General features: G+C 44.6%; 1 protein-coding gene across 1 annotated transcript; it reads right to left on the reverse strand.

Annotated features, from left to right (window-relative positions):
* Positions 1 to 398: 398 nt before the first annotated feature.
* LOC309959190 (elongation factor 1-alpha 1-like) lies at positions 399 to 2134 on the reverse strand. Its single transcript, XM_082835352.1, has one exon. The coding sequence runs from the start codon at positions 2078 to 2080 to the stop codon at positions 692 to 694; it is 1389 nt and encodes a 462-aa protein (XP_082691478.1). The 5' UTR covers positions 2081 to 2134; the 3' UTR covers positions 399 to 691.
* Between the last annotated feature and the right edge of the window lie 21103 nt (positions 2135 to 23237).

The raw sequence follows: 23237 nt of genomic DNA on the forward strand, positions 1-23237 counted from the left end.
ATTTTAGGTTAATTACTTGAATATTGTAAATGTGAATGCACTTTCCCATAACTGGGAAACTAAAATTTGATGTAACTCATTTACTCAATACTTATGTAACCATGCAAAATTTTATACGCAACATGAGATTTCATATTATAGAATTTGACCTTCTTACAAACTAGCTTACATAACAGTTACTTTGCTTATCTGTCCTAACCTGTGAAGTGTTGTACCAACGCTTTTCTATGATGTACTTAAACAGGTGAATTCTCCTTACATAAGGGTAAGAAACCTGAAGCTCCAACCCAGAAATATAAAATTCTTTTGTTTCAGCAGACTTAATACCAGAAACAGATTATGGGCAACTCTTACCTAAGTAGTAAGTACTATAGGAAGTTACAGTGTTGACCAAAAGAAAACACAGGCTTCTCATTAAATTTTTTAATGGGTCTCAAATTCTGTGACAGATTTTTGGTCAAGTTGTTTCCATGAAAAAGTACTGATTTTAAAAACTAATAACTTAGAACTGCCACACACAAAACAAATGGTCCACAACACATTCTCCTTTCCTTCTGAAGGTTTTACGATGCATTGTTATCATTAACCAGTCTTTTGCTATTGAACTTAAATGGTCAATTGAGACAAACAGTCCTGAGACCATTCTTCCACCACTGATTAAGACTGGGGTGGCAGGTTTTGGGGATAATATTCATTTAGCCTTCTGAGCTTTCTGGGCAGACTTGGTGACCTTGCCAGCTCCAGCTGCCTTCTTGTCCACTGCTTTGATGACACCCACAGCAACCGTCTGTCTCATGTCACGAACAGCAAAGCGGCCCAGAGGAGGATAGTCAGAGAAGCTCTCAACACACATGGGTTTGCCAGGAACCATACTAACAACGGCAGCATCAGCAGATTTTAAGAATTTGGGGCCATCTTCCAGCTTTTTCCCAGAACGATGATCAATCTTCTCCTTCAGCTCAGCAAACGTGCAGGCAATGTGAGCTGTGTGACAATCCAGCACAGGTGCACAGCCAGCACTGACTTGGCCTGGATGGTTCAAGATAATCACCTGAGCTGTGAAGCCAGCTGCTTCCATCGGTGGGTCATTTTTGCTGTCACCAGCCACACTGGCACGACGAACATCTTTGACAGACACGTTCTTGACACTGAAGCCCACACTGTCCCCAGGAAGGGCTTCACTCAAAGCTTCATGGTGCATTTCAACAGACTTCACTTCAGTTGTCACATTGACTGGAGCAAAGTCACATTGACTGCCAGGTTTGAGAACACCAGTCTCCACTCGACCCACAGGGACAGTGCCAATACCACCAATTTTGTAGACGTCCTGGAGGGGCAAACGCAAGGGTCTGTCAGTTGGGCGAGTTGGTGGCAGGATGCAATCCAGAGCTTCAAGCAGTGTGGTTCCACTGGCATTGCCATCCTTACGGCTGACTCTCCATCCCTTGAACCACGGCACGTTAGCACTTGGCTCCAGCATGTTTTCACCGTTCCAGCCAGAAATTGGCACAAATGCTACTGTGTCGGGGTCGTAGCCAACTTTCTTAATGTAGGTGCTGACTTCCTTTACAATTTCCTCGTATCTCTTCTGGCTGTAGGGTGGCTCGGTGGAATCCATTTTGTTAGCTCCAGCAATTAGTTGTTTCACACCCAGAGTGTAGGCCAGAAGGGCATGCTCACGGGTCTGCCCATTCTCGGAAATACCTGCTTCAAATCCACCAACACCAGCAGCAACAATCAGGACAGCACAGTCAGCCTGGGATGTGCCTGTAATCATATTTTTGATGAAGTCTCTGTGTCCTGGGGCATCAATGATGGTCACATAGTACTCGCTGGTCTCGAATTTCCATAGGGATATATCAATGGTGATGCCACGCTCACGTTCAGCTTTCAGTTTGTCCAAGACCCAGGCATACTTGAAGGAGCCCTTCCCCATCTCGGCAGCCTCCTTCTCGAACTTTTCAATGGTTCTCTTGTCGATCCCACCACATTTGTAGATCAGATGGCCAGTAGGGGTGGACTTCCCCGAATCTACGTGTCCAATGACAACGATGTTGATGTGGGTCTCCTCCTTTCCCATGTTTGCTTAGGTTTAGCGGTGGTTTTCACGACACCTGTGTCCTGGCAGCAAACCCGTCGCGAAAAAGCTGTCCATAATTTTGACTGCTCAGGATTTCCATCTGTGACATGGTCAGCAATGTGTCATGCTTTTATTTTTGTTTTTTCAGAGTTTAATATCTGAAAAGTAAAAAAGTCTTCTCTACAGTGGTGAGGATTTAATCTCCTGGGGAAGCACTACAAAGTTTAAAAATTTGGGATTCCTGGGGTTCCCTTTCCATTTGCCAGTGACCTCAACTCCTTCTCTCATTTCACCAGCTTCACATGTAATCATTCTGTACTTCAAAGGCAAATTGCCCATTTGTTTAATGCCTACTATCTACAAGGCATTGCACATGATTTTCCTTCTTAGAGCAACCAACCCTATGAGCCACATCTAATCATCCCATTTTTATAACCAAGGAGACAAGCTTAGGAAGGTGATCCCTCCAATATGACCCAACTTGTGAGTGGCAAAGGATGGGAAGGCACCAGGTCTAAGTGATCGCTGAGAGCATGATCCATGCCACCTGGGATTCTGCTGCTGCCTGCTGCCCTTTGACCTGCTCACTCCTCCCACCATGTACCTTCACCTGAATCTGTAATACTTCACCTGGAATGCTGTGCCCGCCGTGATCCTCCCCTCCCCCTGATTTAGACCTCACCTCCAGCATTTCCTCCATGGCTGACTTTACCTAACGGTGGGGCATGGCTACTGGCAGATTAATACACAGAGATACGAACAAATGCCTTCCAGAATTCACTCAGAGATATAATCATCTTGTCTGTGGGGTATTTTTGTCTCCTAAGCTAGAACTTCTGTTTCTTGGGCACCTCCACCTCACCCTCCCCACAATCTATTTCGGTCCTCTGCACACAGGACATCCTCAACAGATGCCACTGACTGACCGGAGAATTAAAACACTGGAAATTTCAAAAAGTCTTGCTTGTGAAGGGGAAGTACACCATTCCTCCCCTGCTTTTTAAAGAAATAGTTTCTGAAGAATACTGTATTTTCCCTTGTGATATTTTCCCTTGTGATTTCCCTGAGGAACTAAACAGGAGCTGTCAGAACTGCTGGTGGAGAGATTTATTTGCACGCAGTGCTCTGTTCTGTCTGTCTGTTGTGCTTTATGAATTTTAAAGGAAAGGAAAGGAAACCTTTAGGCCGGGAATTCACCTGTTGAAAGGCTTTGTGCTACAGCCTACGGGAAGGAGAGGCCTTGTGGCTTCATCAGGAGTCAGAACGCTGCTCCTGCGTTTTGCCTGATCACTGACTTTCTGAGAAGGGGCCTTTGGCAGGGTCGTTTACTCTCATTCTATGCCTCAATATTTAAATCTCGAAATGAAGAGATCTCCTTCTTGTCTAAGGACATGGGGTGCAGGGCAAAGGGAGTCTGCTACTCAAAAATACAGCCAGCTTAATGTGATTGGAAGGGCCCTGGAGAGGTTTCCCAGCCCCCAAACATCCCCCGTTGGCTCGCTCCAGGACAGATAAAGAAGCCTCACGTCTACCTCATCTTCATTTAGGCAGTGAGGGCCTGGTTAAAATACAAATGTGTCATCTAGGAAAATGTGATGCTGTTTTGTTTTTATTCCATGATGCACATTTCACCCACATTTTAATGTTTCTGCATCGAGATGCGTTTTTACAATCACTGTGACTCTGTAATGTAGTAGCTCTTCTTTATTCCCCCTGAATTGTTAAGGTCATTGCTATTAAATATATAAGAACCTCTAGAAAACTTGCTAAAACTTGAGACACCTGGGACCCACAGGAACAGGTGCCAATTCAGGCAGTCTGGAAAGTGATGAGGAATTTGCATTTGCGACAAGCGCCCCAGGTGATTCTGAGCAGGGAGCCCTGCTTCGAGAGTCCCCAGTCATTTCCTTAGTTCAAAGAATATGATCTATATGGATCTTAGTAGTTCGTAAGGTGTGTCCTATGGAGGCTGCTTGGGTCCTCAGTCACTGGGTGCGCAATTCAGAACCAGGCCCTGGGGAGAGAACCATCCTTTAAGCATGGCAATCATGGGTCCTGCATTTTCTCAGTTCCACTATGCTCTGCCGTTTTTCCCTGAAATGCTCATATTTTGACATCTAAACTCCATCTCCCAGATGCCTTTCACTTTCAGACATTTCACAGATACTTCCATAAATTAGGTAAGTTTCTGCCCTTGAGAAACTCACACTCTAGTGAGTGGGTCTTGCAAACTGACCTGAGCAGGATTACTGGTGCTAAAATGGGAGCCATCCAGGAATTGTTAAATCAAGGGTCAGCTGCTCTCCTCTACAACTGTGTTACCTGATCGTGATCAAAGCAAGCCACCGGCAAAATTCCGCTGCACCTACAGACACCTACTAATACGAAGATTATGCAACCTCGCATGCAAGGTTCTCTCAAAACAATTACCAGAATTCCAGAGGCAGGATCCTGTCACCAGTATAGCCACCATGGGGCAACTAGAATCCTCCAAAGTTCATGGCTGGACCCAAAACCAAGTAAAGTCTTACCTCAGGCAGCATTCTAAGGGTACAGGCTATAATTCTAGCTGAATGTGTATATCCTGTTCATGCACGAATGGAAGGTTTCTAAACTATTTTAACTTAGGCACTTATCTTGAATATCTTTATATTCATCAAGGAGATCCCGTTTCTAACTTTCATCATGTTAATCAAATGCCACCAATTTCACCAATAAAAAAAAAAATTCTGACACAAACTATGCTAATTGGCAAAGTACCCATATTGATGGAGATGTGAATAACAGAAGTTCTTTGCCTCTATATTATACATTCTTGATTAGAGTCCAGAAACATTTGGTTAGAACCTGAACTAGGTGGCACACACATAAGACAGCACTGTATATTCAGAAGTCTTTAATAACAGATCTCTTAAGACTGCATCAGACTCACACACACATCGTGGTACAAAGCAACAATGCCTCTTGGGAGAAGTATGTAACGGAGCTCTGAGGACACAAACAAGAGAGTGACTAATTCTATCTGGCAGATGGGAAGTGAGGGGGTAAGGACAGAATATCCTCACAGAAGAGATGGCTGAAGCTGAGTTTGTTTAAATGGGTAGGAATGTATCAATCAGGCAGATTCGGGGTACACCCAGCAAAGGGAAACAGCGCAGGCCTAGCACAGAGTCTTGAGAAGTTACACACATGGGGCACCTGATGGGGAGGATGGGCTAGAACTGTAGCCGGGAACTAGACAATAAAGAACCTTCTAGATCCTGCTCCGGGTTTGCTCTTTGCCTAGTGGGCATCCAGATGTGAGACAGCAATCTCTTATCTACTCCAACTTTGTTTTGTTTTTTTGTTGTTTTTTAAAATTTTTGGCTGCACCGCACGGCATGTGGGATCTTAGTTCCCCGACCAGGGATAGAACCCACACCCCCTGCATTGGAAGGCAGAGTCTTAACCACTGGACTGCAGGGGAAGTCCCCTTACCTACTCCACCTTTGGTTCAGAACATAGAATCAACCTGGTTGGTTGAGACCAGCATAGATCCAACATGGGTCAGGCTTCTTCCCAAGCCTTTCTAACTGAAGTCCCAGAGGCCTGAATATCTACTCCATCCATACTGTTTTTTTCCATAAAAATCCAAGTAGAAAGACCAGGTCCCTAGAGTCATTTACTGGTTGGTTGAAAGGGTGACTTGAACAAGTTTCTTTATCTCTCTGACCCTCAGTGTCCTCATCTGTAAAATGGGAGTAATTATACCTACTTCTAAGGATTGTTATGAAGATCAAGACAGAGCCTGATAGAGAGGAGATGCTCAAGTAATTTTAGTTTTAGTGTCTATGTCTTTTAAATCTTTATCATTATTTTTCCTTGTTTATGAATTCTTAGAAGGAATAAGATCTATGTTATACAAGTAGTATTTTATCTCAGTATAACCCATTTTATCTCAGTATTCACTGACCTTGTGCCATAAATCTTACTCTAAACCCTTTAAAATCTAGACAATTAGTCCTAAGGCTCCCAACCCTACTAAATTCCATAAACCTCTCTTATCTCTCTATTGGTCTTATCAGGGTGAGGCTCTCTTGTTGTTTCCAGAGAAAACAACAAGAACTATTTTCTATTTCTAGTCCCAGATGCAAAAGAAGATCACAGATACCAGCTCTCAAGCTCTTTTTCCTTCCTGTTTTTGTGTCTATTCATATATATAACAGCTCTAAGCTTTGAGAATCATGATGGCCAGTGGGCTGGCAGGGCTGCCTTCCACTATCTTAACAAAGTTTAACCTCAATGTCCTTGGCAATTTTTCCTGCAGGAGGAGCATTTCTTTTTCTAAGGACACCTCATTAGCCCTAACAGGACTTTCAAAAGAAGGCCAGAAATTTCCCCCACTCACAGTCTCATCATCGCTTACAGCCCCTCCCCTCAACAAAACAAACTTGGATGATTGAAACAGGGCTATGTCCTTTTCTCTTACTGATCTGATTCTGAGCAGGATTTTAAAGATCCACTTTTCTGCTTTCCTTAAAGAGATTAACACTTTAATCCAGGGCAGCAAGCTGCAAACACAAGCATTTTGAATCAAATTTAAATTCTGGGGGCTTTTGCTGCTCCTCAATTTGCCATTGGCTCTCCTCAGCCCTCCCAATTCTGGTACAGCCCTGCATCACACAGTTACCCACCTGCCCTTGAAGGCATCTGACCAACCCCCATCCCAAGCTCTAGTCATTATAACCCTTGCCACATTACAGGCCCCTTACCCCATTAACTAGTTAGTTGTCAAGGCCAGGAATGTTCATCCCATAATGGAAGTTTCTTTGTGGGGGGAGACGATAAGGGGAAGAGCAAAATTCTCTGACTGTAGGCCTGGATTAGGAGCTCTCGGGTAGGGAAACCAGTGGCTGGGGCCCGAGAAACGCTGGTGTGTGGAATGTCACTGACTGAGCAAAATGATGACAGATGGCTTCCATCACCTTCCCCAGAGGCAGTGCTTGCCCTGGCGAAAACTGTAACAAAGACAGCCTTTGTCACAGCCAGTGTTCAGGGACAGGAGAAGGAAGAGGGACCATGGCACAGGGCTCTGGGAAAAACAGAAACGTGATTCACCACTCCTTGCACCTTTGAAATTAAGAGGACATTGTTTTGTTTTCTGGTATTTATGACACACATAAACCCCAGGGCATTTGCCAATAAGGCCCAAGTTTAAAATCCCAGCTTCCAAGAGGAGAAATTAGAAAAGAATCCTCTCATCAATTGCTCTTCCACCAAGACAGTAACCTGGACTGTCCTTATTAGAAATGTCTCATTACTGCCAATAATAGTAATAATCACAATATTAAGTAATGACTAAAGAATAAGTACAAGCAGACTCCTTGTTCATAGTGGCTCCTGGTGAGAACTGTCTCTGATAATCAAAGCTGAGGATCCCCATTTCACGATGGGCTGCTCCAGAGACGCTGCCTCAACCAGCGTTGTAACAATCCAGTCAAGCGGCTTGAGTTTGATTCTTTTGCAGGTTGGGGCAGACAGAACCGATTTGTGGCTCTTTCTGTCTTTTTTGAAAATTAATACCGTCGTAGAGGTTGTGTGATATCACCACACACCTATCAGAATGACTAAAATGAAAAATAGTGACAATGGACTTCCCTGGTGGCGGAGTGGTTAAGAATCCACCTGCCAATGCAGGGCACACGGGTTTGAGCCATGGTCTGGGAAGATCCCATATGCCACGGAGCAGCTAAGCCCATGCACCACAACTGCTGAGCCTGCGCTCTAGAACCCACGAGCCACAACTACTGAGCCAGTGTGCCACAACTACTGAAGCCCGCGCGTCTAGAGCCTGTGCTCTGCAACAAGAGAAGCCACCGCAATGAGAAGACTGTGCACCACACGAAAGGCAGCCCCCGCTCGCAGCAACTAAAGAAAGCCCACGCGCAGCAACAAAGACCCAATGCAGCCAAAAATAAATAAATAAATTTATTAAAAAAAAGAAAATAGTGACACCACCAAGGTGTCTAGTGGTTACGGCTCAGCGCTCTCACTGCTGAGGGCCTGGGAACTAAGATCTCGCAAGCCATGTGACAAGCCAAACACACACACACACATACACACACACACACACACACACACACACACAAAATCGACTTCTTGGATGATGACTGCTATATGACTCATACACACATACATCATTGGTTCGCTGTGAAACGTACAGCCACATTTTTCTAAGACCTTCAAATGAAATCTTTTTTTAAAAATGTCTAGGGCTTCCCTGGTGGCGCAGTGGTTGAGAGTCTGCCTGCCGATGCAGGGGACATGGGTTCGTGCCCCGGTCCGGGAAGATCCCACATGCTGCGGAGCAGCTGGGCCCGTGAACCATGGTCGCTGAGCCTGCGCGTCTGGAGCCTGTGCTCCGCAATGGGAGAGGCCACAGCAGTGAAAGGCCCGTGTACCGCAAAAAAAAAAAAAAAAAAAAAAATGTCTAAACTCCAACTTTGAGTCTTTGCTCATACTTCTCCTTCCATCCGGAACACTTTCCTCAGCCTTTCTCCCCATGAATCTCTATCTATGGCTTAAGTCCCAAGTAAAACACTACCTCCATAAATCCATCTCAAAATTTCTGAGTCAGAATGTATTTCCTCCTTCTCTATATTCTTAAACCTACCTCTATTTTAGTTGTTATCCTCCCACTTAGGTACACAAGTAACTCTCAGAAGGAACGTGTGTACATGCCTAATAGTTTAGAAACACGATGGTTGTTTCCATCTTCCAGGTATGCTTTTCCTTCTGATTGCCTGTTGTTTGCTTCCTATTCTTGATGTGCAAATCTTAGCTTAGATAGCACCTCCTCAGAAAGGCCATCTTTTTTTTGTTTCTTTGTTTGTTAGTTTATTTATTGTGGTAAAATATACATAATATAAAATTTACCATTTCAACCATTAAAAAAAATTTATTATTTTATTTTTGGCTGCATAGGGACTTCATTGCTGTGCGCAGGCTTTCTCTAGTTGTGGCGAGCGGGGGCTACTCTTTGTTGCGGTGCGTGGGCTTCTCATGGCGGTGGCTTCTCTTGCTGCAGAGCACAGGCTCTAGGCATGCGGGCTTCAGTAGTTGTGGCACATGGGCTCAGTAGTTGTGGCTCATGGGCTCTAGTGCAGGCTCAGTAGTTGTGGCGCATGGGCTTAGTTGCTCCACAGCATGTGGTATCTTCCCAGACCAGGGCTCTAACCCATGTCCCCTGCATTAGCAGGCGATTCTTAACCACTGCGCCCCCAGGGAAGCCCTCAACTTTTTTTAAGTATACAATTCAGTGGCATTAGGCACATTCACAGTGTTGCACAAGGATCACCACTATCCATTTCCAAGATTTTTTCATCTTCCCAAACAGAATTGCTGCACTCATTAAACAGTAACTCCCCATCACCCCTCTCCCCTGCCCCTGGTAACCTCTATTACGCACTCTGTCTCTACAAATTTGCCTACTCTAGGTCACCTCATATAAAGTGGGATCATACAATATTTGTTCTTTTGTGTTTGGCTTATTTCACTTAGCGTAATGTTTTTAAGGTTCATCCACGTTGTAGCATGTGTCAGAACTTCATTCCTTTTTAAGACTGGATAATATTCCATTGTATGTATATACCACATTTATCCATTCATGCGTCAAAAGACACTGTGCTGTTTCCGCCTTTTGCCTACTGTGAATAATGCTGCTATGAAGATGGGTGCATATATATCTGTTTAAGTCTCTGCTTTTAATTCTTTGGGGGTTTATACCTAGAAGTGAAGTCGCTGGATCACATGGTAATTTTATGTTTAACTTTTTGAGAAACCACCATACTGTCAGCCTGGCATATTTAAAATGCATTTGTGTGTCTGCTCCACTGAAATGAAACCTTCGTGAGAGCAGGGATCACATCTGTCTTTTCCCTCCCTGCATTCCCAGCACCTAAAACAATTCTGGTACACAACGGACACTCAGAAGTTTTTGCTGAGTGAATGAATGAAGCAGGTCCTCAGCAATTGTTAGTGTTCTGTCTCCTTTATACTCTTAAATCAATCGCAAACTACCTGAGGGCAGGGCTAGGTCTCATCATCTGTGTAACCTCGGCACTTAACACACTGAAGACACCCAATAAATACTTGTAGAGCTGAAGTATCAATAAATCCCCATTATTTGCTTACAGTTTGGTTTTCTCAGTTGAGTTCTCTAGATTCAGGCTGATGATTATGGATTAGGAGGAATGGAAGGCTTTTCCCTGGCTTTTTAGGGAGCCAAAGAAAAGGCCCCCTGAGGCCCACATGCCAGTGCCTCCTCGGCATCTCTGCCTCACTTTTTCTCTCATCCTTCTCCCTTTGATTTCTGGATTCTAGCACTTGCCAGAGCCAGGACTAAAGGAAGCAGGATCAACTGAGAAATCCATTAAATTACATCATCTGCCTCTGAGAATTGAGGCATGCTGGCTGAGTCTTTGGTTCAGATAAAATACAAGTTCTGATATCCCAAGACTTCCTAAAATTTCAAGTAATGTTCTTTGGAATAAAAATTTTAATGACTTTCAAGTAGTTCTGAGCCTGGTAATTCTGATTATATATGCCATATACAGATAACTAATACATTTTACCACTCTGTATAATATATAATAAATTACACACACACTGCACATTGCACTTTATGTATAGTAATGGGTCACTACATGGGGATGGCAAAACCCAAGTAAAAACGCCCCTGGTACCTGGAACCATTTCCATGGATTTTCTCCCCAAATTCTGTCAGCCTCCTTTACTATTAGGAACACTCTTTGTTTCAGCCAGCAGTTTTCAAAACAAAGGAGGATAAGAGAAACCTCCTAGAATCTCAACAACAGTAGGCTCCAAAAGGCTGCCAGACTACAACTATTTTCCCAGTGGCTCCACCAACCCTCCCAGCTCTCTCCTGCCCTCTGCATCGGGGCCACTGGCCTTCACCCAGGTCCTGCCTCCACAGTCTGCTGCCTGCGTGATTCCCAGACAGGCGGCCTCAGGTCAACCTTCGATTATAGATCCTCAATCGCCCCTCCATTTCTGCATCTCCCCACATTAAAAAACTTCTTAAGGCTTTATCACTGCCTGGGCTCTGCCTCAGGTGAAGGCCATTCTAGTGGGGCCGTGATTCTTGGGGGGCTTTGCTCACTTGAGGAGCACTAAGTCTTGGGTGTGAGGAGGGTGAGTAAGATTACTGTCTAACCAAAGGAAATGCTGGATTCAGAAACTTGGCTCACAGTTAGACAGAGAATATAGGGAGTTTTATAAAACTCCAGCCGTGCATTGAAACCACACCCAAAATCTGTCTCCAAATCCCTAGTTTCCAATGTGCTCTTTTTTCTTTAAAAAAATAGTTTGAGGATAAAGAAGATGTGGCACATATATGCAATGGAATATTACTCAGCCATAAAAAGAAACGAAATTGAGTTATTTGTAGTGAGGTGGATGGACCTATAGTCTGTCATACAGAGTGAAGTAAGTCAGAAAGAGAAAAACAAATACCGTATGCTAACACATATATATGGAATCTAAAAAAAAAAAAGTTCTGAAGAACCTAGGGGCAGGACAGCAATAAAGACACAGATGTAGAGAATGGACTTGAGAACACGGGAAGGGGGAAGGGTAAGCTGGGACAAAGTGAGAGAGTGATATGGACATATACACACTACCAAATGTCAAATAGATAGCTAGTGGGAAGCAGCCACATAACACAGGGAGATCAGCTCTGTGCTATGTGACCACCTGGGGGGGGGATGGGGAGGGTGGGAGGGAGACGCAAGAGGGAGGGGATATGGGGATATATGTATACGTAGAGCTGATTCACTCTGTTATACGGCAGAAACTAACACACCATTGTAAAGCAATTATACTCCAATAAAGATGTTTTAAAAAAAAATTGTTTGCAGGGAATTCCCTGGTGGCCCAGTGGTTAGGGCTTGGGGGGCTTTCACTGCCAGGGCCCAGGTTCGATCCCTGGTTGGGGAACTGAGATCCTGCAAGCCAGTGGCACAGCCAAAAAAGTAAAAACTGGTGTGCAACTTTTTCCCAATCATGTGTCACCTTTATTACCTCCTGCTGGAGCAGGCAGATGAGGGAAGAGGGAAGTGGACCACGTCTCAGCTGACAGATGAGTGAGAAGGAAGTGAGCAGAGTGAGAAGGTCAAGGTCAAGAGGAGCAGAAGGCAGAGGTGGAAACCAAGTGGGAGGATGACCCCAGGTGAACTTCATCTGCCATCTCTCCTCCCCTGTCAGTCCTTTCTGCTGCTGCCAGTTACTGGTTACGAAGTGTCCTGGAGCAAAGGCTCTCTAATAGGAACAGGACAGAAGGGTGCTCAGAACTCTCCTGTCGGGCCAGGCTGCTCCCTGCCCCCAGGCCACATGTAGGTTCTGGTCAAATTATAAGGACAGAAATGCCTGCCAGGATGTCCCAAAGGAAGGGCTAAAACAAAGACTGCCCTCAGGCTCTCTCACTGCTAGAGCCTAGCAAGTGCTCAGGCCCAGAGGAGAGATACAAAGGGCCTCAGAGTGCCTGAGTACCCAGTTCATATGTGTCAGATGAATGCATTGAGAGAGACAATCCATATTGGGTTGGCCAAAAAGTTCGTTCCGGCTTTTCCATAGCATTGGAAGAGCAGAAAAACCCGAACGGACTTTTTGGCCAACCCAATACATACATGCATACATGTGTACATACATATATACACAGGCAGATAGATACAGAGATGATGGATGGATAATAGGAAGTTTCCATAGTTCATCCCCTTTTGACCTACTCACCTGAGTCTGATCTAGGGCTGTTTCCAGTCACCGGTTCCAGCTATTCATTCATACCCAAGTACACACTATTCAGGTCGCCACTGCAGGAATGGGAGGGGAAGGGGCACAGCCATTCCTATTAGAAGCTCCTCACTGTGATGGCAGCAGTCCCATAAAAATCTGTACAGAGGACAGAGTAGGTGTTATCTGCCCCAACTGCAGATAAAAGTGAGACATAGAAAGTAGACTGTGACCATAGAACAGGCAGTTGGTGGCTGCAGAAGGTCTTAGAACCCAGGACATCTGGCCCCTAAGCTGGAACACTCTCCTACAGCTGGCCTCCACTGCCCTGGGACAGAGTGAATGTGAACTTGACTTCACTTATGAATCATCCAGCCTCCACTATCTCTCACTGTTGGGGGAAGAGCTCTTTCCTGCTTGTTGTCCTAAGGAGGGCAAACAACAACCAAATTAGCCAAACAGGCCAGCCCTGAACAAAGCTCCAAAGTGAAGGCCTTTGCTTGCTTGCTTGCTTGCTTTCAGCCTGTCCCAGGACCCTTCATGTCCATCAGGAATGCTCTCCTAATTCCTGAAGAGTCGTTTTGGTAGAGATAGTGGAGGAAAGAGAGAGCACTGGCCCTCAGGCAGAGATGCCTCTAATAAACTCATTCATGTTGCTACACAGTTTCTTTTTAAATTAGGCAACATCCTAAGAGAAGTCTTAAACTGGGTAAATGATTGTATCCTCTTTTTCACAGGCATTTGCATTTTAAAAGGGGAAGACCAAGATTCTGGAATGGCCTTCTCCAATAGCAGTGCTATAGGCATGACCCAGGAAAGAGAAGGGACAGAGGTCAGAGGTGGAGGTCAGAGACCTTTCCAGCTACTGGTTGCCACCTACTCCAACCACAAGGCCAGTCTAGCAGCCCAAAGCTTTGGGAAGGAGGAGGGGAAGAGGGCGCCCACTGATAGAAGCATCGCACTGGGGAGTGTCACCTTCTCAACTTAATCGCTCTGACATGCATCCTGGTTGGGGTGGTAGGTAGGTGGAGAGGAGCAAAAACACTTTGAGAGAAGGCCGAGGATCTATCTTGCTTTCTGAAATCAAAACTGAAGCTGACAACATTCAGTTAAGAGGAAAAAAAAAGGAACATGGCCGTTAACTGATTCTTCTGAATCACTGACGAGTCACAGGTTCTTTCTCACCCCTCCTCGCCTTCAGTTTTCTGGAGGCTGTCTGCTTGTGTCTTATCTCTTCTCCCTGCATCCAGAGACAGTGATTGCTTTGCGCAATTCTTGACTCCTGACCAAAGTTGGGTGCAATGCATACTGCTGAGAAAAGCCCCTCTTTGGACCTAGGACAAAGCCCTGCACCGGGGATAGGCTCCTCCCCCGGCCCTTGCTACCTGCCCCTGCAAGCCTGAGATGACAGTGTCAGCCCCTCACGCAAGTGAGGCCAGCCTGACGGTCCCTTGCTGCCTGCTCCATGGGCCAGTTCTCTTTGCTCTTTCTTCAAACTGCCTCAGGAGGTTTGCTATTAAACTCTCCATGATTTTAGTATCACCTGTTGCCAACAAATGTGAGACAGGAATAAAGTTGACCAACAGTTCCAGCCTTTGTCACTGAATTTCAACTAGGAGTTGGTCCCAAGTCCAGCGAGAGGTGTCCTTCTAAAAGACACAGAGGAGAGACGGGCACAGAGAAGAGGAGGAGGAAACGTGACCATGGAGGCAGTGATCGGAGCGATACAACTGCAGATCCAGGAAACCACCAGACACTGGAAGAGACAAGGAATGGAATCTCCCCTAGAAGCCTCTGGAGGAAGCATAATCCTACTTTTTCCTTATTTCCAACTTCTGGCCTCCAGGACTATAAGGGAATTAATCTCTGTTGTTTTAAGCCACCCAGATTGTGGTAATCAGTTGTTCTGATAAAATACAAGTAAAAGATGGTACCGTTGCCCAATCTGAATCCAAGGTTTGAGAACCTGTGTGGTGCCCCACAGATGCACACATCTCACTAGTAAGTGATGGTAGTTATTTAAGAATGAAATAAGAGTATCTTTATTTGTACTGGTTTTTCAGGTGGTGTCTATGTTGTTAGGACCTAAGTACATATTAAATTATTTGGATACAACTACTTAATAAATAGAATTTTTAAGCCTTTCTTTCTGGCCTAGGGATACTGTGAAGAAATCTCTGAGACAGTGTGCTGTGAAACAAGGGGAAGTGTAGGACACTGGGTGCTGGTGTCAGGAACCCAGGTTCCCTGGATTTTGCTGCTTTGCATCCCTAGCAGATTGCCTTCTTACAAATAGTCCAAGGGGCCCTCTACCATGAAAGGGAAAGGGGCAAAGGAGGGCATACTCCTTCCCTTTAAGGGCACATCCTGGCTGATGGACTCATCACATTTGTTCCCAATGCATTGGCCAGAATGAAGTCACATGGCCATGCCTAGCTGCAAGGGAAGCAGGGACATGCAAACTGTCCCCTAGGGGCCATGTGCCCGATAACAATGGGAGGTTTATTAATGTGCACAAGAAGCAGAGAATGAGTATAGGGGATAAACTTGCAGCCTCTGGCTCTGACATGAATGGAAAGTACGGAGCTGTATTCCTTCTCTCTCAATAAGTGGTGATGTTACCCACAGTAATATTCATCGCTCACTGGTCTGAAAGAGAGCGGGAGACTCTGGGAGCAAGGAAGGGCACAATAAAACAGGTTGGAACCCTGGCAACACCAATAAAGAAGGCACACGGCGTGCAGGTGCATGTAGTAGGCACCGTGTAGAGACAGCACAGTAAGAGTTTTATTGTTTTAGTTTTGTTTTTTGTCTCTTAGAAGTTATAAACAGTCTTCCATCTACAGAGGTATGAACATTTTGGAGAACAGCCCTTTGTCCTCATAAGAGCTACTCTTTTTTAGGGCAAGACAGTAATAGATTGTATCTTTGGTTTGACCAGGCTTGTTATTACTATTAACTGCTTCCCTAACCACTGTTTACGTGCCAATTTTAACATAAGAACCAACAATTCCCTTCTTTTCTTTTTTTAGACTTAAAATTGTTAAAAATATTGGATGGGCTACAATAGCCTAGACCAAAACTTGTTGACAGGGTAAGGCAGTGGGTTCTCAGATTTTTAAAATTCACTATGAGAGTAGAGGTTGACTGGATGAGTAGGTTGGCTGTTCCACTAGCATTTGGATACCCAAGGGGACCATTTGTCTGGATGGGGGAGGCTTCAACCCTACCACCTGGAACAAGCTTCCCCACCAGAAGAGGCACTGCAGTCAAAATAGTTGGCCATCACCTTACAAAGTCCCCTCCTTTTTCCCCAGCAAGGGTCCCTTCCTCCGCTCTATTTGCGCCACATGCATATATGTCTGTTCACGCGCCACACCACTACGCTTCTATATCATAGGCTCCTTCCAGCCCTGGCTTCCCCTGGATTTGCTGCTGGCCTCACAGACGGGTGACATGGGCAAGCTACGCCCCGTGACCAGCTCTGTCCCTTATTTCCCCACAGCCAGACTGTAGATGTAGATAGTTACTAGTGAAGGGTTTGGGAGTGGCTGAAGGACATTACAGTGTAAAAGAACTTACAGCCTGACACAAAACTTGGCCATTTCCAGAGTCCCAGGTCATGAGACCTTTGTTTATGCTCCTGCTACACTCACATCCTTACTAAATAATTTGTCCCTCACTCTAGGGATATTCTCCTACCAATCCCTCACAAGCTGGGCTCAGCAAATCACTCACAGTGGTCATCTAACTCAGGGGAAGTCCCATGTCCCTTTTAAAAAAATATTTCTTTATTTATTTCTTTATTTATTTTTGGTTGTGTTGGGTCTTCGTTACCGCGCATGGGCTTTCTCTAGTTGTGGCAAGCAGGGGCTACTCTTCGTTGCAGTGCGCAGGCTTCTCATTGCGATGGCTTCTCTTGTTGCAGAGCACGGGCTCTAGGCACGCAGGCTTAGTTGCTCCACGGCATGTGGGATCTCCCCAGACCAGGGCTTGAACCCATTTCCCCCGCATTGGCAGGCAGATTCTTAACCACTGCGCCACCAGGGAAGCCTCCATGTCCCTTTTACTTAAGATCACAGAGGCCAGTGTGACAGAAGACCAAGAGCGTGGAACGAAGCCTCTGGCTCCCACCCCACCTCACCCACCCAGCACAAAAGGATGCACAAACTTTGAGCCTTTCTGCTGCCTGATCCTGTGTGGCCAATTCCCCAGGCAGTCTCCCAAGTAGAAAGCAGGAAGCTCGTCAGGAAATGTAGATCATCATATGACTGCTTTACCTTCTAACAAAGGCTCAGGTACATAATCGAAGAAATGTGCCAGCCTCCCAGCCTGGCCTGTCTGGCCCAGGAAATATGGTCTCGAGTAACTGAGGCATTTCCACAGCACAGCCTGGGATGGGTCTTAGTACTTGGGGTTTGGTCACCTTCCAAAACAACCCACTCGTGTGAGGAAAAGCTGGGCACCCTCGTTCTTCTGGTGGTTAGCTACTGGAGCACACACATAAAGCTCCCAGTTCTAAAGAAGAGAAACATTTTTCCTAAGTGCCATATAATCTGTAACGATTCCCCTACCTGTGGAAAAGCTAGGGACAGCTTTTTATTGTTGTTCTTGCTGTTTCTGTTGATATTTCTGTATCCCAAACCAGCCCCCATAGGCCCTCAGTGCTCAAAAGGCTGGCTCATTATTTTTTTTTAATTTTATTTTATTAACTTTGTATACAGCAGGTTCTTATTAGTTATCTGTTTTATACACATTAGTGTATATATGTTAATCCCAATCTCCCAATTCATCCCACCACCACCCCAGCCCTGGCCACCTTCCCCCCTTGGTGTCCATACATTTGTTCTCTACATCTGTGTCTCTATTTCTGCCCTCCAAAACGGTTCATCTGTACCATTTTTCTAGGTTCCACATATATGCGTTAATATACGATATTTGTTTTTCTCTTTCTGACTTACTTCACTCTGTATGACAGTCTCTAGATCCATCCATGTCTCTACAAATGACCCAATTTCCTTTTTATGGCTGAGTAATATTCCATTATATATATGTACCACATCTTCTTTATCCATTCGTCTGTCGATGGGCATTTAGGTTGCTTCCATGTCCTGGCTATTGTAAATGGTGCTGCAATGAACATTGAGGTGCATGTGTCTTTTTGAATTATGGTTTTCTCTGGGTATATGCCCAGTAGTGGGATTGCTGGATCATACGGTAATTCTTTTTTTAGTTTTTTAAGGAACCTCCATACTTTTCTCCATAGTGGCTGTATCAATTTACATTCCCACCAACAGTGCAAGAGGGTTCCCTCTTCTCCACACCCTCTCCAGCATTTGTTGTCTGTAGATTTTCTGATGATACCCATTCTAACTGGTGTGAGGTGATACCTTATTGTAGTTTCGATTTGCATTTCTCTAATAATTAGTGATGTTGAGCAGCTTTTCATGTGCTTCTTGGCCATCTGTATGTCTTTGGAGAAATGTCTATTTAGGTCTTCTGCCCACTTTTGGATTGGGTTGTTTGTTTTTTTAATATTGAGCTGCATGAGCTGTTTATATATTTTGGAGATTGATCCTTTGTCCATTGATTCATTTACAAATATTTTCTCCCATTCTGAGGGTTGCCTTTTTGTCTTGTTTGTAGTTTCCTTTGCTTTGCAAAAGATTTGAAGTTTCATTAGGTCCCATTTGTTTATTTTTGTTTTTATTTCCATTACTCTAGGAGGTGGATCAAAAAAATCTTGCTGTGATTTATGTCAAAGAGTGTTCTGCCTATGTTTTCCTCTAAGAGTTTTATAGTGTTCGGTCTTACATTTAGGTCTCTAATCCGTTTTGAGTTTATTTTTGTATATGGAGTTAGGGAGTGTTCTAATTTCATTCTTTTACATGTAGCTGTCCATTTTCCTAGCACCACTTATTGAAGAAACTGTCTTTTCTCCATTGTATATCCTTGCCTCCTTTGTCAATGATTAGTTGACCATAGGTACATGGATTTATCTCTGCTTTCTATCCTGTTCCATCGATCTATATTTCTGTTTTTGTGCCAGTACCATATTGTCTTGATTATTGTAGCTTTGTAGTATATCTGAAGTCAGGGAGTCTGATTCCTACAGCTCTGTTTTTTTTTCCCTCAAGACTGCTTTGGCTATTCGAGGTCTTTTGTGTCAACATACAAATTTTAAGGTTTTTTGTTCTAGTTCTGTAAAAAAAAATGCCACTGGTAATTTGATAGGGATTGTATTGAATCTGTAGATTGCTTTGGGTAGTATAGTCATTTTCACAATATTGATTCTTCCAAACCAAGAACATGGTGGCTGGCCCATTATTAATCCTTTCAAATAACAAGGCCACAAACCCCTATGGCCAGGCTCCAGCTACACAAAGACTTGATTGAAACTGAAATTATGGCTTTTTTTTACCTTAGACCAGATGAAACTTTTAGGTGAGGTATCCTCCTCTCTTAGCTCCATAAGCCATTGGGGGTTATATATGGATTGATTATTCCCCTTGATCCAGAGTAAACTCCAGCAATTAGGGGAAGTTCTATTAAAAAATTGTAACATCAGGAAACCAGAAACAGCCTCCCTCCTAGTTGAGAAGGGAGCACAGCTGCTCCGGATCGCCCAGGTTGCAATGGGTTGCCATCATCATGCTTTGGCAGCAGCATGGCTACAGATGAGGTCATCTGAAGCCTGGAACCCCAGCAAGGTGAGTAGATCCAGGGCTAGCCCTTGAGACAAAGTAGGCACTTCTGTATCTCCAGGCTGGTCATTGGAAGTGGGTCCACAGGGAAGGAATAGGAGTATGAACCTTCCTAATCTGGACATGTAGGCCCTCAAGTGGCATATTCAGAGGCAGTGGGTGGAATTGCATTACCTACATACCAACTGGTGAAGTGGGACATATGGTTCTACATAATTTATTTTATTCCTGAAAAAATGTTATGAGGTGGTACTATTTTTATTCCCATTTTATACACAAGGAAAGTACAATTTAGTAAAGTAGCTTGTCCAATGCCACACAGCTAATAAGTGAGCAAAATTAGATCTGAGCCTAGGTTGCTGACTGTTCTTAACCAGTATGCCCCCCTGCCGGTCGTGGCTGTCAACAAGGAATGATTGACATCATCATGACCTACCTCCACATGTCCAGCTGGACCACACTGAGCCCGAGCTTCCCCCTGCAGTAAAGGGAAGACCCAGAGCCAGACCTGGCTCCTGAAATGAGCCCCACTTAGATGCTCAATAGTATTTTCTTTCAAAAAGTGCTGATCAAATACACTGAGTGCTGATGCACTCAGGAACATGCTCAGCTTTTAGGAAATAACAGGATCCATGCTTTCTAAAATACCTTGCCATCTGGTTGGGGGAAACAGGAGCAGCACATATAATGGTAAATGATACAGTTTACAAGGAAGGACTAAATTGTATGGTACTGACTATAATTTTTATAGCTGTTCAGCAAAGAAAGAGGTGAATTTGGCTGTTTTAGAAAAGGCTTTATAAAGAAGAGACTTGAACCACAAACTCTCAAGGACAGATGAGATTTGGAAGGATTGGAAACATAAGCACCGTTACTAACCCTCTCCCCTACAACCAGATATCATGGCTGGTTTTTTTCTTTTAAAGCCAGTGATAATAAGTTATGTATTTTGCTTTTCTTTTTTCAACTTCTAAATAGATTCTACATTTAGAACAAAATGATATAAACACAAAATTTTTAAAAAACACGTTACCATTGAAACCATATAACTTTGTGTCCTGCACTTTTCTAGTTAATGCTCATGGGATGTCTTGTGATTTCTGACCCAGTCACAAATAATTTCAATTTAAGACACAGGCAGCTGCTGCCTTCTAAGAGATTTTTAAAAACATAATAAATGATACAGGATTAAGGTGTCTAGTTCCAGGGGCCTGTTCACTTTCCTAATTTTTAACAAGAAGACCAGAAGCTTTGAAAGCTTTGAAAGCAGAGTTTTAGCCATGACCTGAGTTTTACTCCACAAAGCTCTCTACTTCCCATTTCTATGGAGGCCCTGTGCCCAGGCCTCGGCAAACTCTCACAGGCAACCTGAACAATGTGTTGGCTTTCTTGGCTCTCAGATCCCTGAATGATGCCTTACAAAGAGCCGGAAATGGCACTGCCTTGGCAATGGCCCTGAGCTCAGTCTGGTGAGTAAGTGTTGGCTGGAGGTGATTGTGGTGGTGTCTCTGGGTTTGTCTCTTAACACAGCATGCTCTGCATCTTTAGATCCAAACAGGCATTGACAGTTGGATGTTTTGCTATGTTGGCGATAGTAACTGAACAGAGATTGGGTTAAATAAAACTACCACCACCCGGGCCTTCCCTGGTGGTGCAGTGGGTAACACTCCACGCTCCCAATGCAGGGGCCCCGGGTTCAATCCCTGGTCAGGGAACTAGATCCCACATGCATGCTGCAGCTAAGGGTTTGCACGCCACAACTAAGAAGCCCACATGCCGCAACTAAGACCTGGCGGAGCATAAATAAATAAATGAATATTTTAAAAATAAATAAATAAAACCACCACCACCCGCATGGAGGACTTTGATAGGGAAGATGGACAAGAGATCCCCAAATGGCCAGCTGCCCACAAGTCTTGCTAGCCTTTACCAGACTGGGGATCTTTTTTTGTTGATTGTGGATTGGTGTAAGCAGGAAGCTGCCCATGCACCCCAGTCCCCTGTACAAGGGAGGGAGAAGGGAGCCCTGGGAGCAGGGGGTAAGCCCACAGCGCAGAGGAGAGCCTGGGAAGAAGCAGACGAGACATTCATCCTCATCTACACCCAAGTGGACCCAGGCCAGGCCATATTCTTTAAATCTCCCCTTTCAGCATGATGTTGTTTTGGAATCTATAACCCCAGAGTGAGAAAGCAATCCCAGCTAATTTCCTAAAACACTCCCTCCTTTCCTAGACAATTGCTCCTAAATGGTCCCCACCGCCCACCTCTAGTGTCTTTCTCATTCTGATCTTCCCTACACAGCGAAACCAGATTCGTCTTCCCAAATATAACTCTATTTATTCAGGGTTTATTCACACTACACCTTGGCACAGAGAGGATATAGCAGAGAACTGAAGTGGACTCTAGGCCATGGAATACAAAGATACACCACAACCTTCATTGGCCGAACAGGCCGCTCTAATCTGGTCTCCCACAATACTCTTTAAACAACCCTCTGCTTCCTTGGGACTAGGGGGTCAGCTTTTTTGATAGGTCTTTACCCTTTCTCTCTGCTTTCCTAGCTCCAATGCTTCCTCAGCATTCTTTCTGAGTTCCACCTCCTCCATTAAGCCCCCTGCATGGCCCTTTCCTGGGGAACCACTGGCCCCAGCTTCACACCGCTTAGGACAGTCAGTACTCACTTTTGAGCAAAGTTTCCCCCAAAGCAAAAGTCAAAAGTTCTAAGCTATCTTCTACTGTGTCATGGGAAATTGGTTTTTGAATGTCCCCAAGAAACACGTCATACTTCTACCTTGTCAGAATGCCCTGCTCATGAGTTCCCTGCAGTCACAAGTGCTTGGCTCTAGGAGCTTTAAAAGCATGAACATGGGGCTTCCCTGGTGGCGCAGTGGTTGAGAGTCCGCCTGCCGACGCAGGGGACGCAAGTTCATGGCCCGGTCCGGGAGGATCCCATGTGCCGCGGAGCGGCTGGGCCCGTGGGCCATGGCCGCTGGGCCTGCGCGTCCGCAGCCTGTGCTCGGCAATGGGAGAGGCCGCAGCGGTGAGAGGCCTGCGTACCGCAAAAACAAAATAAAACACGCAAAAAAATCATGAACATAAATCATAAATTGTAAAAGTAGGCTCCTAAGAAAAATGAGAGAGCAAGAGAGCAAGTGCAGTCCTGCTGAAAAGCCAATTAGCCCATCACTTTCTTAATCTATAAATTCAGACTTTTTTTATAAGTTCCATCAAAAAAAACCCTTTTGAGACCTTCTGCTAAATGTGGCAATCCTTCAAAAATGAATATAAAATTCAAATGTAAGTCCAAGCTTAAGAAGGGGAAATGACAGAGGCTAGCATTTGTTAAAGCTGTACTTTGCAGAGCTGTTCTGTAAATGCTTTTTATTTTATTGACCAGTTTTATAATCCCCATCAGGCAAATGCCTACCTTGGAACTCTGTGTGTGCGTGGTATGTGTGTGTGTGTTTTGTGTGTATGTGTGTATGTGTGTTCTAGCCAGTGTAACCTGAGCCAGACTGTATGAACTCGTTAAATAATTAAATGTGTCTACATGTGGACAAACAAATGCATTATTGACAGATGACTATTGAGTCCATCTGGCAAATGCAAAATCATATCTTGTTCAGAAGGACAACATATTTCTTTTGTTCAACTCCTATAGTTAG

The sequence above is a fragment of the Leucopleurus acutus genome (genome assembly GCF_964270905.1).
Source record: "Leucopleurus acutus genome assembly, chromosome: 3".
NCBI classification, from domain to species: domain Eukaryota; kingdom Metazoa; phylum Chordata; class Mammalia; order Artiodactyla; family Delphinidae; genus Leucopleurus; species Leucopleurus acutus.